This window comes from Pecten maximus, chromosome 13 (assembly GCF_902652985.1).
Source record: "Pecten maximus chromosome 13, xPecMax1.1, whole genome shotgun sequence".
NCBI classification, from domain to species: domain Eukaryota; kingdom Metazoa; phylum Mollusca; class Bivalvia; order Pectinida; family Pectinidae; genus Pecten; species Pecten maximus.
Genome location: NC_047027.1, coordinates 13,105,450 through 13,123,299, shown reverse-complemented (window position 1 = coordinate 13,123,299; position 17,850 = coordinate 13,105,450). Strand labels below are relative to the sequence as shown.

Sequence of the window (17,850 nt, the reverse complement as noted above, 5' to 3'; positions counted from 1 at the left end):
ATCCTTGGTAGATTTGTATCAGATTTTGTAATATTCTGATATATATGATATATATGATATTTTCCATAAATATTTGCAAATTTATGCACATCCTATAATCAACAACTGGGATTATTTTAAATAAAATATCTTATCATATGCATTTTCTCTGAAGAGTCTTTATCAGTCAGATTTTTTTTTGAAAACAAACTTAATCAGAAGTGTTATATTTAAAATGGCAAAAGTACAATGAATTCTGGCATTAGTCGCCATATAAACAAAAAACTACATGTAATCCTCTACCTTGGAGAAAAAGTGCAAAAACTTGTCAGGTGTGCGAAATTGCGTTCTGTACAAATTTATGTACCCTTGTTCTAAGTCAGATAAAAGTCCAGTTTCAGAATGTTTGACCTATATATGAGGTATATGATTGAGGTATATAAATGTCAGGTCTACAGGTTTGACTGTAATATACAAATCACCAAATACGCATTTCCAGTATCAAGGCTATACTGTTTCATCAATGTCAAGGTTAGCTGGTCCAAAGGTCAAGGTCACATTTTGTATGTATTCACTGATGAACAATTTGTTATGACATTATAAACCAAACATGATTTGGAATTAAACAAGGATTTGCTTACCTTATTTGCTTGACCTTTGACCTTTAGTTGGTCATGAATACTGCATAATACTAAGTATTAATACAGATTTCCAGAGAATATTTCTATTTATGTTTAGACAATTTTTTATATCCATGGACATGCCAAACTGGGGAAATCAAGGACAAGCATAAGGAAGTGCTGTGTCACATACTGAAATGAATTCTGGTTAATTTCTGGAAAATATAACTTTTTACCAACAGCTTCACTATCGGATCAATTTATTGTGCCATGTTGAAGCACTATCAATATCCAAGTTTGTTTAAATGAACCTTGACCAACATCCTTCGATAGCTTGAGTGCAATTTATTAATATGTCTATATATATAAACATGGCCTTTGTCCCAGGATCTGTTTACCAGTACAGGTAGCATGTTGGAATGAATAGCTACCAAAGGTTTTTTTGCTGTCAAATTCATTCATGTGCTTTCAAGGTCACAGGGGTCAAATGTTTTCAAAACATATCATCTAGATCTTTAGAGGGGCATTCCTTTGTTTGAATAAAGTTTAGGTTGTCAAAATGGAATATATATATATATATATATGATATATATATTTATATATAATATGTATTTTTCCCCAAGTAGTAAAAGTAATAATCTTAAAAATTTAACCATATTAAACAAGTACCAAATAAATGAATGTTTTAAACACCTAGATGGTGATCCCCGATATGCTATGATAACACTGTAAAAAATCACCTTGAAAAACCTAAAAGTTCTATTCTACTGGCTAATATGGGAATAGCTAGCCCTCTGGGACTCTTGGAACCATACAGGTTTTACCTCTATATAGATAGTAAAAAGAATATACTTGTGTACTTTTTTTTACTCAATTTGGAACCGTGTTGAACCCTCGGTTCCAAATTGAGTAAAAAAAAGCATACTTTTTTAATGCTTTTTTAGTACTTTTTTACTGTACTTTTTCTGTGCTTTATTTCGGTATGGGTATTCTCCCTAAATCTTGCCTTGCATGATCCATAATCTCTATTTGTTACTGTGATGAACTTCTCTCAATAGGTCTATGTTACTGCATGTTACCCAAACAAACCTCTCTCAATAAGGCTATGTTACTGTTACCCAAACAAACCTCTCTCAATAAGGCTATGTTACTGTTACTCAGACAAACCTCTCTCAATAAGGCTATGTTACAGTTACTGAGACAAACCTCTCTCAATAAGGCTATGTTACTGTTACCGAGACAAACCTCTCTCAATAAGGCTATGTTACTCTTACTGAGACAAACCTCTCTCAATAAGGCTATGTTACAGTTACTGAGACAAACCTCTCTCAATAAGGCTGTGTTACAGTTACTGAGACAAACCTCTCTCAATAAGGCTATGTTACAGTTACTGAGACAAACCTCTCTCAATAAGTCTATGTTACAGTTACTGCAGACAAACCTCTCTCAATAAGGCTATGTTACTGTTACCGAGACAAACCTCTCTCAATAAGTCTATGTTACTGTTACTGAGACAAACCTCTCTCAATAAGGCTATGTTACTGTTACTCAGACAAACCTGTCTCAATAAGGCTATGTTACAGTTACTGAGAAAAACCTCTCTCAATAAGGCTATGTTACAGTTACTGAGACAAACCTCTCTCAATAAGGCTATGTTACAGTTACTGAGACAAACCTCTCTCAATAAGTCTATGTTACTGTTACTGAGACAAACCTCTCTCAATAAGGCTATGTTACTGTTACTCAGACAAACCTCTCTCAATAAGGCTATGTTACAGTTACTGAGAAAAACCTCCCTCAATAAGGCTATGTTATTGCAGCTACAAGGTTGCACCAGCTTGGGTAAAATATGCTGAATTAAGTAGGTATATAATTATATAGACTATATATATGTAGTTCTATATATATGCACAATGTAGAATTTTGAGTTTTACTGTATTTGAATGTGATACGCATGATATTCAGTCATTTTGCTTGTTACCAAGATGAAATCTCAGCTGACATATTTGCATAAGTGTATACACGTACATTATATAACCTTCCTTAAATGCTTATTTTAATAATTATCATGTAACAACGAAAGTTAGTTACATCTCAGGTGATAATTAACATTCCAATTATGGTTTTACAACAAAAGTTAATTACATCTCAGGTGATAGTTAACATTTTTATTAGGCTTTTATAACAAACGTCAATTACATCTCAGGTAATAGCTAGTTAACGTTACAACTAGGCTTAAATTATAAAAGTTAATTACATCTCAGATGATAGTTAACATCCTATTAGGCTTTTACACATCATTATACAAGTATACAGTATATGCCTGTTTTAGTTACTATTAGTTGAATTTAGTTTTAAATGTATATTTTAATAGTTATTTCTTCAAATTCTTAGTGTTTAGTTTTGCATGTATCTGCTTTATTACATTTCCACAGGAGTTACTCAATGTAAGTACGTCCCTGTAGATACCGTCCATAATCCACTGCTTTATCCTCCACATACTTTGAGTTTGGCTATTGTAATGTTTTTGACTTTAATTACTATAGTAATAGCTGCAACCTATTGTGATTGAATTAATTTGTTACTGGTAAACAATAACGATGCAGTGAATATTCACAACTATTTGTGTTCACTAATTGTTGAGGAGTGTACATGTGTGTTCAATTTAAATGTGAGAACTTTTAATTATTTCTCTACATGAAGAAAAGCATTTAACTTATAGTAGGGTTATGTTTGTGGTAATTGAAAATATGATATATTTTGTATTAAAAGTCCAAGAATTTAACAAGCAACATATATATGCATGACCCTATACCCGTGCACGTGGAAAACCTTACCTGGGCCTTGCCCAGGTGAGTGCAGCCACAACGGCTATAGACCCCACACAAGCCACACGTCTGGTATAAGCCTGTGTGCTTTATGTTTTAGCTATTTGATATAGATAAAATACATTGAACTTATATATTTGCATTTATAATATCTTGCCGGTAATATGTTAAAATATTTAACATGACATACACGTGGTCGGGCTCCATAGGGTCAAAGTTAGTGTAAAAATAATGTATTATAATTGTTAATTGTAAAATTGTAACTATGAAATAAAATAGAATATAATATAAACATATAAAATATACCTAAATGAATATTTAATGCGTTCAGTATTAAATAATGTAATTGTCGGAATCGTTTACACGTGTCCATATGTATTCTAGGTATTGTTCTTTTTATTTCAGGTCACTGTCTCCGTGTCTGTGTTTATGTTCAATAAACTGTGTTTCATTTGAACATTGTTTGTGCATAATTTAAGAAATACCCACATATTCATATTACTCGTGTGTCGACACTTATAAGATCAAAAGCTCAAAGTCAGTCTAAATGGAAAATTATATAAAAAAGAGGTCTGATGAAAAACAGTTAATATCCAGAATAGAAATGTAGCGTGTACAGAATCACTAGAGATATGGAAAGTCAAGTGGATTGAAAGTCAACTATTAACTAAGAAAAGTAATATCTAAATCAGAATTTGTGCAATCTGAAATATTAACCAGCTTATACAAGTGTGACATGTTAACAATTAAATGTTTGTGTCACCATGTAGTGCTAAGTTTGTGTCACTGTATAGTGCTAAGTTTGTGTCACCGTATAGTGCTAAGTTTGTGTCACCGTATAGTGCTAAGTTTGTGACACTTTGTAGAGCTATAAGTTGATAGTCATTTTCTTGATTGGTCATTATAATAGTAGAAAAACATTATGCACTTTATGTGTGTATGATACACATTTGAAATAGGAAGTTAATGATGAAAAATATCCGGCCCGAATGGGGGCCCTAACTTAAGTGACATCCCTGCTGTCTGAGTGAGCATCCTACCTCTATTTGTGTAGACTAGAAGGAAATTCCCACAATAGTCTGAGCTAGTAAGGTGACATAATTTTTAGCTCACCTGGCCCGAAGGGCCGGTGAGCTTATGCCATGGTGCAGCGTCCGGCGTCCGTCGTCCGTCAACTTTTTCTTTAAATTGCTACTAGTCCTAAAGTATTGAAGGGATTTTCACAAAATTTGGTCAGGAACATCCTTGGGGGAAGGGGAACAGAGTTTGTATAAATTTTTACTCTGAACCCCCAGGGGCCTGAGGGGCGGGGCCAAATAGGGGAAATAGGGTTACTCCTTTAAATCGCTACTAGTCATAAAGTTATGAATGAATTTGAATCAAATTTGGTCAGTAACATCCTTGGCAGAAGGTGAACAGAGTTTGTATAAATTTTTACTCTGAACCCCCAGGGGCCTGAGGGGCGGGGCCAAATAGGGGAAATAGGGTTACTCCTTTAAATCGCTACTAGTCATAAAGTTATGAATGGATTTGAACCAAATTTGGTCAGGAACATTCTTGGCAGAAGGGGAACAGAGTTTGTATACATTTTTACTCTGAACCCCCAGGGACCTGAGGGGCGGGGCCAAATAGGGGAAATAGGGTTACTCCTTTAAATCGCTACTAGTCATAAAGTTATGAATGGATTTGAACCAAATTTGGTCAGGAACATTCTTGGCAGAAGGGGAACAGAGTTTGTATACATTTTTACTCTGAACCCCCAGGGACCTGAGGGGCGGGGCCAAATAGGGGAAATAGGGTTACTCCTTTAAATCGCTACTAGTCATAAAGTTATGAATGAATTTGAACCAAATTTGGTCAGGAACATCCTTGGCAGAAGGTGAACAGAGTTTGTATAAATTTTTACTCTGAACCCCCAGGGGCCTGAGGGGTGGGGCCAAATAGGGGAAATAGGGTTACTCCTTTAAATCGCTACTAGTCATAAAGTTATGAATGAATTTAAACCAAATTTGGTCAGGAACATCCTTGGCAGAAGGTGAACAGAGTTTGTATAAATTTTTACTCTGTACCCCCAGGAGCCTGAGGGGCGGGGCCAAATAGGGGAAATAGGGTTACTCCTTTAAATCGCTACTAGTCATAAAGTTTTGAATGAATTTGAACCAAATTTGGTCAGTAACATCCTTGGCAGAAGGTGAACAGAGTTTGTATAAATTTTTACTCTGAACCCCCAGGGGCCTGAGGGGCGGGGCCAAATAGGGGAAATAGGGATACTCTTTTAAATTGCTACTAGTCATAAAGTTATGAATGAATTTGAACCAAATTTGGTCAGTAACATCCTTGGCAGAAGGTGAACAGAGTTTGTATAAATTTTTACTCTGAACCCCCAGGGGCCTGAGGGGCGGGGCCAAATAGGGGAAATAGGGATACTCTTTTAAATTGCTACTAGTCATAAAGTTATGAATGAATTTGAACCAAATTTGGTCAGTAACATCCTTGGCAGAAAGGAAACAGACTTTGTATACATTTTTACTCTGAACCCCCAGGGGCCTGAGGGGCGGGGCCAAATTGGGGAAGTAGGGTTACTCCTTTAAATCGCTACTAGTCATAAAGTTGTTAATGAATTTGAACCAAATTTGGTCAGAAACATCATTGGGGGAAGAAGAACAGAGTTTGTTTAAATCTTTATTCTCAACCCCCAGGGGCCCGAGGGGCGGGGCCAAATAGGGGAAATAGGGTTACTCCTTTAAATCGCTACTAGTCCTAAAGTATTGAATAGCTTTTCACCAAATTTGGTCAGGAACATGCTTGAGGGGAGGGGGAACAGAGTTTATATGAATTTTTACTCTGTACCCCTAGGGGCCTAAGGGGCGGGGCCAAGTAGGGGAAATAGAGATTAGTCTTTTAATTGCTACTAGTCATAAAGTTTTAAATGGATTTTAACCAAATATGGTCAGGAATATTCATTGGAGAAGGGGAACCGAGTTGGTATAAATTTTTACTCTGAATCCCCAGGGGACTGAGGAGTGGGGTCCGATAGGGAAAATAGGGGTTAATCTTTTAAATCGCTATTAATTATTAAGTTACGAATGGATTTTAACTAAATTTGGTCAGGAACATCCAGAGAGGAAGGGGGGAAAGAGTTTGTATAAATATTGAGGGGCCTGAGGGGCGGGGCCAAATAGGGGAAATAGAGATTAGTCTTTAAATTGCTATTTGCCATAAAGTTTTAAATGGATTTTAACCAAATTTGGTCAAGAACATCCTTGGGAGAAGGGGAACCGAGTTTGGATAAATTTTTACTCTGTACCCTCAGGGGCCTGAGGGGCGGGGCCAAATAGGGAAATAGGGGTTTATCCTTTAAATCGCTATTTTTCATAAAGTTATGAATGGATTTGAACCAAATTTGGTCTGGAATATCCTTAGGGGAAGGGGGAAAGAGAGTTTATATAAATATTGACTCTGACCCCCAAGGGGCCTGAAGGGAGGGGCCAAATAGGGGAAATAGAGATTTGAGTTTTAAATGGATTTAACCCAATTTGGTCAGAAACATCCATGGTGATGGGGGAACAGATTTTGCATAAATGGTTACTGTGACCCTCAATCCCATAACTATGTATAGTATCGCTGGGCATTAAAGGATAAACACAATTCTTATGTAAAAATAGGCCAAAGGGTTTTCCCCACCCTAAGGGACTTAGTTTCTTTAAACACCATTATGGTGTAAAAATAATCCATATGGTCTTTCAGAGAGTACATTTTTGTATATGTATTAACAAATTGAACATGAACATTATTTTGACATTTGGTCAAATCCAACCAGGTGAGCGATACAGGCCCCATGGGCCTCTTGTTTTATGTACTCTCAAGTTTTACACTATTCCTATCCTTCACAAATTTCACGCCTCAAAGACAGCCAATTTTCTTACAATGTAAATTTTTAATACCAAGTACATTGTCGACATTGTAAATAACCAACTTTCACGTGTATATACATGTACTTTTAATTGATTTGAAAGGTGTCATCAATTTGTGTGTATGTTTTAAAATGTGTCTTCAGTTGTTGTGTACCAGTTAAATGTGTCATCAGTTCTTGTGTAATTTTTCTAAAGAGTCTTGTGTACCTACCTTGTATCACATTTATTTCCCGAAATCCAAGCTTTACAATTATTTCAGAAGGTTATGTCATGCAGAGATACACTATCCTACTACATTTTGTGTTGTATGAAAAGAACAGGTTTTCTTTTGTTAACAGACAACAGCTGTTAGAATTACAGTATCACTCCCAACTGTCTCCGAAGTCCACATCAACAACCCTGTTCTGTTTGTGGTGCGGCAACAACAAGGAATCCTGTCCTGGCGAGTGCCAATGTACCTGGAATATGTGTGAGTATTAAATCTGTGTCATAAAATCATTATTACTAGAAAAAATCAACTGATCTGATCTTTGGCATATTCCAGGAGTGCAGAGCGAAGGTAAATGGAAGTCCTTGAGTATCGAGGATAATCTGATAATGGACGGTATTTTTTAGCTCACCTGGCCAGAAAGGCCAAGCAAACTTATGTCATGGTGCGGAGTCTCTCGTCCCTCTTCTCTCATTCGTCCGTTGTCAACTGACTTCTGCTCAAGAACCAAGAGGCCTAGATACCTGATATTGGGCCTGTTGCATGCTGGGGTGAATGGCTACCAAGTTTGTTCAAATGCACAACTTTTACCTTTATTCAAGGACACAGTGGTCATCTTATGCTAAAATCTTAAAACAACATCTTCTCAATAAACACAAGACCCAGAGACCTGACATTAGGCTTATGGCATGTTGGTGTGAAGTTTGTTCAAATGAAATGTCTGAAGGGTTAAATTATGCAAAAACAAATTTAAACAATTTCTCCTCAATAATCAAGAGGTCAAGGGACCAGTTATTGGGTCTGCAGCATACTTTGGTGAAGGCCTACCAATTTTGTTCAAATGAATGACCTATACCTACACTCAAGGTCACAGGGGTCAAATTGACCTAAATGTTTAAATGGCTTCATCAACAACCAAGAGGCCCTGCACAGAACTGATATTGGTCTTGTACAATGTAGCATGCTTTAGTAAAATTGCTACTCATTATGTTCAAATGATCTACCTTGACCTGTGTTCAAGGTCACTGGGGTCAAATGTGCTAAAATCTTATTTTAAATCTTAATTAATTGTGCAGATTTGACTCAATAGCAACATCTATTTTAAACAAGTTCTACCAGAAGGTATTTTTCAATTCAGTTTGATAAAATCCAAGATGGCTGCAAAGGCCACAATAAACAAAAAAAACACATTTCAAACTTCTAAAGTTTCACCTGTTTGTTCAAATGACGCTGAGATGGTTCTGACCATGTATTGTTATTTTTCTGGTTGCTCAATAATCCAAGATGGCCACCATGGCCAACATGAAGTATTGCCCAATGCCCAAATTACAAATATGAATTGCGATGTCAGAATTTACTTATGGCATCACAATGGTGTTACTACACGTGTGATAGGATATTTATGACATGGCCCTATTACATGGTAAAATGATCAAATGTATTCTGAAATTTATTCTTGACACTCGTATTTTGCCACTATTTTACAGTTACACGTATAACGTGGTCAGTCGTAACCTCTGTCCTGTTGATGCCATCCATCGGAACTCTTCAGCCAGTAACCAGACTGTTTTCGTTGATGTATCAACTTTCTCTAAACAGAACACCACATTTACAATCTCGGCTGATTTTGTGACAGATTTTCACCTCAGGTAATATAAGTAGTTATTCAAAAATTTTAGATTCCATGTCATCACAACATGGTCATTACACAATGTTGGAAATAGGTCACTTTAACCCATTTATTAGACTTTGTGCATACCTGCATTTTTTTATCGCTTTGTGATAATGAAGTTCAATTTATTAGTCCCCTACTGGTGAAAAAGTTGGAGGGGAATGGAGACTATAGGTTCCTTCTATATCTCTGTCTGTTGGATATGTATGTATGTTATACGTAATGACTAAGATTGTCAGAGCTGTACATTCTTTGAGGAACTTCGATCAAGCTTCACACACTGACAAAAGACCATAATTTTGAGTTTCAGGTTTTTGGGTCAAGGTCACGATCACTGTTACTATTTTAAGAGGGGACCAGTAGGGGACATGCTTTAGCAATATTCAGTATGCTTGTTTGGTTAGACCTTGTCTTATGCTTTATGTAGGAGGAATATAGAAAGTCACTAACACTAACTTTTCCCCCTATTTTATAACAGTAAATTATCAAATGCGATTGTTACGTGTCCTTACATTCATTTTATATCAAATGTATACTACTTTCTCTACTATTATAGCACTGGTGAGATCAGGAATGTGAATGTGACCCCGTCAGAGCCCCAGTATTTTATGTACACATTCCCGGACAATGTAGACTCGGTGATTGTACAGGCTAAATCTGACAGCGACCTCTGTATGATATTCTCAGTGCAAGATGTCAAGGTAGGTAACTCTGTTATTAGGTATGGCAAGGTAGGTAACTCTGTCAGGTCTACCAAAGTAGCTACCAGTAATTTATTTAGACCTGACAAGGTAAGTAACTTTGTCAGGCCTGACAAGGTAGCTAGCGACTCTGTTGTAAATTCTGTCAGGGTAGATAACTCTGTAAGACCTGACAAGGTAGGTAACTCTGTAATTAGATCTCTGAATGTTGGTATATCTCAGAAGGTAGTAACTAACAATTCTTCGGACTGTCAGTGTAATCATTCATATATCAAAAACAAATATCAATAATGTACTATTTGTTTCTTTAGAATTTCAGAATTTATTTTACAACCCAGCTTGAAGTTTTGTAGGTTTTCTAGGGGTACTAGGGGACTGGGAATTCAACTGCATGGTCTTCGTTGCCATAGTAACCGCATGGAGGCTTCTGATTCTGGTAAAAATCAAAATATTGTTCAATTTTGATGAAAATTTGTATGTAGGGGTATTAGGGGACAGCAAATTCAACCATATGGGTTTGGCAGCCATAGTTACCACATAGAAGCTTCTGATTGGTCGAAATTTAGATAATTTAGATGACCCTTTGTTACAAGACTTCAATCGATTTCATTCTTCTACACATAACATTATTGGCGGCGAGGGGATGGGAGGTATGAGTTGGCCCCCTACGACAGTTCTATATTTTCTTTCCCATTGTCAGTAATTGACTCATATTTTTCGGCATAGCCGTATAATTTTCTTTTGTTCCCGGATATGATGCTGCATGTATTAATTAGTTCGTTAATTTATTTCACCAGCAATTTTACATTATAACCACCAGCATTAAAACTATGCCGTTTATTTTTTTTAAAGATATTTCTTGTTATTTTGTATTTCACTTTTATTTTATGTCCTGTAGTTGACCTTGACTTTTGTTTTTATCTAATGCCCAGTATTTGACCTTGACCTTTGTTGTTGATTTTGTGTCCTGTATTTGACCTTGACCTTTGTTGTTCATATAGTGTCCTGTGTTTGACCTTGACCGAGATGTTGAATTTTCTGGTGTTCACCAAACAATGACCAAACAAGCTGCCATCACTGCTGAGGTAGGTGTTACAGTTTATAGATTTATATAGAACTACACAGTTTTGGAAATAAAACTTCCTACAGATCTTACCAGAGTCCTTATTACTTTTACTGAAAAACTGGTTGTAGATGTACAAATATGACTGCTAAATTAATATGACATTCAAAACGAATTCAATCATTCTTTTTCATATACTTTGGCGAGATTTTATTCTATTAATGACACAATATGTAATTTGAAAAAAGTGTTGATGTGTTATACAATGTATTTTCTCTTTGTAAATTACCTTTCAGAAATCTTAATTCAGCCCGGAATCATTCTGTATTATACAGTGTACTTTCTATACCTTACAGAAATCTCAATATGGGTAGAAATTGATTATTTAACATTGTATAATATACTCTTACTGTCAATACCTTACAGAAATCTCAATATGGGCAGAAATCATTCTACATTGTGACCGTACTGAAGCCTTCAGACTATGACTGTAACGGTATAGAGACTATACAATCACCTGGCTACACTCGCAGGAAACAGCTGACGATACAGGTGTATGGAACTATAAGTGGTAGGTACCATATTGACTGTGACAAGATTTATCTGTTTGCTAAAGACATATTTTACGATATGATCAATATCTAAGGAGTTACATTCACTTTTGCTCTCTGCAACCTCAAAATATTTCATGAAAAATTCAAAGACTGTCACCGCCATTGTGTGGATAAGACAAAAACAATATAGTATGATCCTTTGCGGCGCATCGAAGATTTCTCGTCTCAACTGAACTAAAGAAGACCTATTGTGATCGCCTTTTGTCCGGCCTTGTGTTGTTGTGCATCATCCGACATAAATAATATATATATATGTTAAAATATTTAAATAACTTCTTCTTAACAACCAAGAGACCTAGGACTATGATATTGGGCCAATGGCATGCTCGGGATGATGGGCTATAAAGTTTGATCAAATCAATGACCTTGACCTACTTTTAAGGTGGTAGGGGTCAAATGTGTTTTTCTCAATTACCAAGAGGCCATGATATTCAACTAATGATAGCACGAGATGAAGGGTTACACAGTTTGTGGAAATTAATAACCTTGATATACTTTGAAGGTCACAGAAATCAAATGTTTTGAAAATTTTAAATGACATCTTCTCAGCATTCAAGAAGCTCAAATTTATGTAGCATGCTAGGATATAGGGCTACAAAGTTTGTTCAATCTAATAACATTGACCTCTTCCAAGGTCACAGGTGTCAAATGTATTAAAATCTTTAAATGACTTCTTCCCATTATCTAAGAGGCCCAGACTCATGATATTGTGTCAGTAGCATGCTGGGATGAAGGGCTGCCAAAGTTTTCAAATGAATGATCTTGAGCTATTTCAAAGGTCACATGGGTCAAATGTTTTAAAATCATGAAATTACTTCTTCATTAACTAAAATGCATCCTACAGACTGAAAAATTTTGTTTATTTAAATGAAGTTGAACTACCTGCAAGCTCACATTAGTCAAATATGTTAAATTCTTAATTTAAAATCAAAAATATAAGCTGTATGTATTTCAGTATTGGGGTGACCATTAAGGCCCATTGGCCTCTTGTTACAATGTCATATTCCAGAGGTGAGAGAGCAAAATTAAACGTAATCCCTGATTTTTTTTATCAAACACAAATTGTAAAATCTCATTTAAATGTATTTTAATTTGAGCTCATGTAAGGGCTAAATATGACATTTTCTCATTTAAATGTATGTATAAGGCCTCTAGGACCATAGTATTTTTCATTTACCTGGGTAACTTTATCACATAGAAAGAAAAATCAAGTTTTAGAAATAAATGACTTTGACCCATCAACTAAATCTGAAGTTTAGTTCTATTTCTATTACAGCTAAGAAGTATTACGTCGGAATTTTAGGAGCAGTGGGAGTATTTGTTGGATTTTACGTGGTAGCCTTCCTGGTCGGAGTCTTATATCACGGCTGGTAAGGACTTGTCCTTATATGGACTTGGATATCAAAATCTTGGAAGACCTAAATTAATATATCCAATTTTTTTCTTGTTGAAAAAAAAAATCTTTTTTAAATTACCGGAATTGAGTTTCAAAAAATAATTATAATGGAATTATCATAATTATAATTTTTTTCTTCAATTTTTGAATTATTGTTCTTGAACTAGAAATGGTTTCTCACAGTTATTCTGATTCTGATGAATGTTCATTATATTTATCAAATTCTTATTAGTAAATTTAAACTTTAAAAAAGACTTCAATTCTTTAAAAAATCTTCCAAAAGTGTTATTCTGATTGACTCTTATGTACATAACTTAGTAAAGAAGGGAATTAATGTGGAATTCTCTCTTGTGTAGCAATGTACCAACTCTAAACTTAACTCTTAGACTATTAAAAATCATCAATTACTTTACTTTTCAGTCGAAAAAATTGGGGTGTGTGGGAATTTGTACTCGAGGAAGGTAATTCATTTCATTTTACACTTCATTTTCAGTGTCTATAATATTGCATTACCTGGATACAATTTGTTTTTTAGACAAAGTAACTTAAACATGTTAGATACTGGACTGATATTGGTGTTGTGATCAATTTCCTTAAATCTAAAGTATAACGATAATCAGGTTGATAGCATTGATAAATTATGTAAAGAAACCGGATTTGTGTTAGATATTTTATAAATGGTGACTTTTCAAATGAAATAGGGTTCCCTTATAGAAATTGAATGAAAAATCCTGTAATTACTGGGTCCTTTTCCATTTCTGTGCATTAAAGAGATATAGCTTAGGGCAAATTAAACATAGAGGATCGCCCTGTGATAAATAATTTGTGATTTATAAATATTGAGCAATGTTTATGAATGGCCTAGCTTGTCCACTGACTATACCTGTGACCTTGAACTTGCAGATATAGAAGAGACAAATCCTCTCACAGGAAGGGATCTCTCCGGTCGTCATGGATACGGTACTGTAGAACCAGACCCAGATTCAGGTTAGTATACAACCATCTATTATGTGCATTCTTTCTAATATGCAGCAATGTTTGAAAATTAAAATTTCTTTCAAACTTGTAAAGGCCATGAATGTGGAGATTCTGTCGTAAAATACCTGAAAATTGACATAACGCATAGAAATTCTAATTCAAAAATAAAAAGGAAAAAGATGAAAGATGATAGATTTAGGAAAAGCTGGTGGATGTGCTAGAAAATCACCCAAGAAAGTGTTTCTTCTAGACTATGATTTACTGATGTGTTTTACACCCCTTACACTCTGGCATAGAGGGATTTTTCTCTCCCGAGACATGTGTGCCTACCCTCAATTAGCCAAAGCTGTCCTATATTCATTTAAATAATGCCATTATCAATGCTTGCTGAAATTTCAGAAAATTCTGAAAAATCTGTAAATGCATGTACCCCCAAATTGTAAATCCAACTAAAATGAAATACCCACTGAAATATTTATTTTTACAGTAGAATGTATCAGTATTATATAAATCATTGGGGTGCAAATTTCTGAAATCTATTAATATATATCCTCAAATCTTAAATCTAACTAAAATGAAATACCCACAAAAATATAGGTTTTGCAATAAAATGTATCAGTATTATATAATTCATCGGGGTACAAATTTCTGAAATCTATTAATATACATGTATCCCCAAATCCTAAATCCAATGGAAATAAAAAACTAATTTAAAATTTGTATTTCTACAGTAAAATGTATCAGTATTATATAATTCATTGCGGTACAAATATTTAGATCTTATTGATTTATCTCCAAATCTTAAATCCAACTAAAATGAAATACCCACTAAAATAGGTATTTTTACAGTAAACTTTATCAGTATTATATACTTCATTGGGGTACAAAGTTCTAGAATTTAAATATATTCTCTAAGGGTGGTCAGGTGGCACATAACGTACAGTGGTAACACTCTTCCCTTTCACCAAGGCGGTCGAGTACTCCGGATTCCTCCCACAGTAAGACCCCTCGCGCGCTTCTATCCGGGCCAACAAGCGTGATTAATACAAGTTGATATAACTTGTTTCGCAATTGTTGTAAAAAAAATAAAGGTAAATATATTCTCCCTAATCTTAAATCCAGCTTAAATGAAATACTCACTAAATTATGTAATGTACAGTAAATGCATCAGTACACATACTATGTAATCAGAATTCTGAAACCCATCAAATCTGAAATCCAATAGGATCAGTGTGTACTCTGTAGATATGTTGATGCAATGATATTTGTGTTGTTTTACTAAATATTAACTAATGTCAGCTGTATGTGTCACACAGAGGAAAGCAGTGCCCAGAGAAATAAAGAGATGTACTCAGTTTCCCCGTCTGGGGCCCCACCTTACCACAGGACCCCCTCTGAGGAAGACGTTGACTTCCTAGATGATTCCACCAGTGAGAAAAATGTCATTCGTACAAAAGTGAGTGTTTATCTTAATTTTTCCTAGACTTGATTTAAATAAATTTTACAGAGCATGTCAACCAGACAGATTTTGTGGAAGTTAATGCTTGCTGTCTTTGACAGAAATCCATCCTTCTGCTCAACAAGATATTCTTTACCATAGCTGTTTTAGTTTTTTATGCCCTCACCATTTGGAAGGGGGTTGGGGGTTGGGGTTAGTGTTACCATTGTTTTTCCCTCCTGTAACATCACTTCCTGTCCCATTCCATATCAATAACTAAACTTGAGAATCACAGAGTTCTACACCTGGGTACCATTTCACAAATTTTCGTAACTTTTGTGTAGGTCTGATTTACAATTTAATATACTAAGCTTTTCACAAAAACTTAGTAACTTACAAACATTCCTAAGTTAAGCAAAAACTTTGTGTAACTTAACACCATATCAACCCTGTCATAACTTACGCAAACAATTTAAAATCATATGCAAACATGCCCTTTGAACAGAAAATGACGTACTCAATTGCAAATTATCATAAGAGACGGACTATGCCTTGTGAGTGATTGTTTTCGAGATAGAAACCAAGTTTTGAATGTTGAGAAGGGATATGCTGGCAAAACACTCATTGTCATGCAACTAATTGTATGCATATTCACAGTGAGCAAAATCTGTAAAAAACAATGAACAATACGAAATTGTAATTTTACAAAAATAACGAATTTCTCTCAATAATTCAGTTATTTAGATAGAACAATATAAAGTTCATAGTTTGTGTACAGGACTCTGGTAAAGGGCCAGCGTACACTTTTCACCCCAAACGTGTCGTCTTTCTTGAACTCCATGTTAGAATGCAGTATATTTTTACCAGGAGAAAGTACGATTTTGACACAAGATACGAAAAAAGTTACGAATACCTTTGTGAAACAGACTTTCAAACTTTTTAAGTTTCGCGTAAAGTTTTCGTTAATATTTATGAAATTTCGTAAGTTACGAAGCTTTGTTAAACGATACCCTGATCACATTCTGGTTGTCATTGGTCAAGGTCACCTTCGACCCCTTCTGCTCAGGATACATTACTGCATAGGAACAGTTCATGTCTTACAGATATTTTCTAGTTTACGATATACATGTATATGTATACCTTCATTATCTACTCAGTATTGTTGGACTATGTTGACTTCTGTCTTCAATATTGTTAGCTACATGGATGTTGCTTCATTTTTCTGTGTTGATAGACCATTCTAAAAATATTACTGAGTTTGCATAAAAAATGGAAAACATGGATAATACATGATTTTATTGTTTCTCTTTAAGACTGCACTCTTTGTGTGTGACTTGGCTTTGAAGCCAAAGAAGCGACAGGAGAAAAACTACAAGCTCTTTTGTAGGTAAGCAATAAGGTGTTTTCCATTTTGATCATAAAACTGGAATTTATAGACAGTTCATTAAAATGCTGAACAGTCAAAATTACATTATTTGAGCTCTGAAATGTTTTAAAATTCTGTGTTCTTGTCCTATATGTGTCACTGTTTTGCTGATAAACATACCGAGCACCAAGATTGACAGCTAAAACTTCACAACAATGCTTGATTCTCCATTATTAAAATGGAAAATATACTGTTATATCGGCGATAATGTCATTTACAGAAGTATCACAGCTATATATACAGTGTGTATCATTTCTCTTATCAAAATGCAGCTTGTTACATAGTTATTATATAACATTTAATGTATTGATGTTTATATTTACAGAAACCTCGTAGCTATTTCTATTTTCTACGGTCTACCGGTCCTCCAGCTTGTTGTGACATACCAAAAGGTGAGTCACATTCTCTCCATCCATATTTACAACTGGCTCCTTCTATATCAGTAACCTAAGGGTGGACAACTCTGTTTTTACTGCCCTACTGGTGAAACTGGCTGGAATACAGACTTCCTGTCTGTCTGTCATGTATGTACTGTATGTAGACACCAGCGACTTCATTCCTTGTGGGATTTTGATCAAACTTCAAACAATGATAAATAGAGGTTACACAACGAGTGGTTGTTGGATATGGAATTTATTTCACACGAGTAAGTTATTTTTTAAAAGTTACAAAAGACACGAGCTTTAGCGAGTGTTTATTGCAACTTTTAAAAAATAACTTACGAGTGTGAAATAAATTCCATATCCAACAATCACGAGTCGTGTGACCTGTTTCTACCACAATAATATCGGCTTGAATCAAAGGGAAACGTGGCCAAGTAGAATTTCGCGTATGCAAATAAAGTGTACCGGTGACGTCCGGGACCCGGTGATGTGACGTCATTAGATTATTGATGACGTCAATAACAATTGCAGCTTGGGTCAAAATTCACCGTGTTAGCCAATCAAAATGCGTACAGAGTTTATACCACGTGTGATATAAACAGATTTTTAATCAACAGCTGTAATGATTAA

At 35.2% G+C, this 17,850-nt stretch overlaps 1 protein-coding gene across 1 annotated transcript in view; it reads left to right on the top strand.

Moving 5' to 3' along the window:
* Nucleotides 1-17,850, top strand: part of LOC117340931 (SID1 transmembrane family member 1-like) — a 32,571-nt gene that overhangs the window by 1,395 nt on the left and 13,326 nt on the right. The window contains exons 2-12 of the mRNA XM_033902714.1: nt 7,680-7,810; nt 9,037-9,198; nt 9,778-9,922; nt 10,924-11,007; nt 11,412-11,556; nt 12,876-12,969; nt 13,416-13,456; nt 13,899-13,982; nt 15,290-15,429; nt 16,725-16,798; nt 17,163-17,229. Coding sequence (XP_033758605.1) covers nt 7,680-7,810; nt 9,037-9,198; nt 9,778-9,922; nt 10,924-11,007; nt 11,412-11,556; nt 12,876-12,969; nt 13,416-13,456; nt 13,899-13,982; nt 15,290-15,429; nt 16,725-16,798; nt 17,163-17,229 — 1,167 coding nt within the window. The remainder of the gene's footprint in view (nt 1-7,679; nt 7,811-9,036; nt 9,199-9,777; nt 9,923-10,923; nt 11,008-11,411; nt 11,557-12,875; nt 12,970-13,415; nt 13,457-13,898; nt 13,983-15,289; nt 15,430-16,724; nt 16,799-17,162; nt 17,230-17,850) is intronic.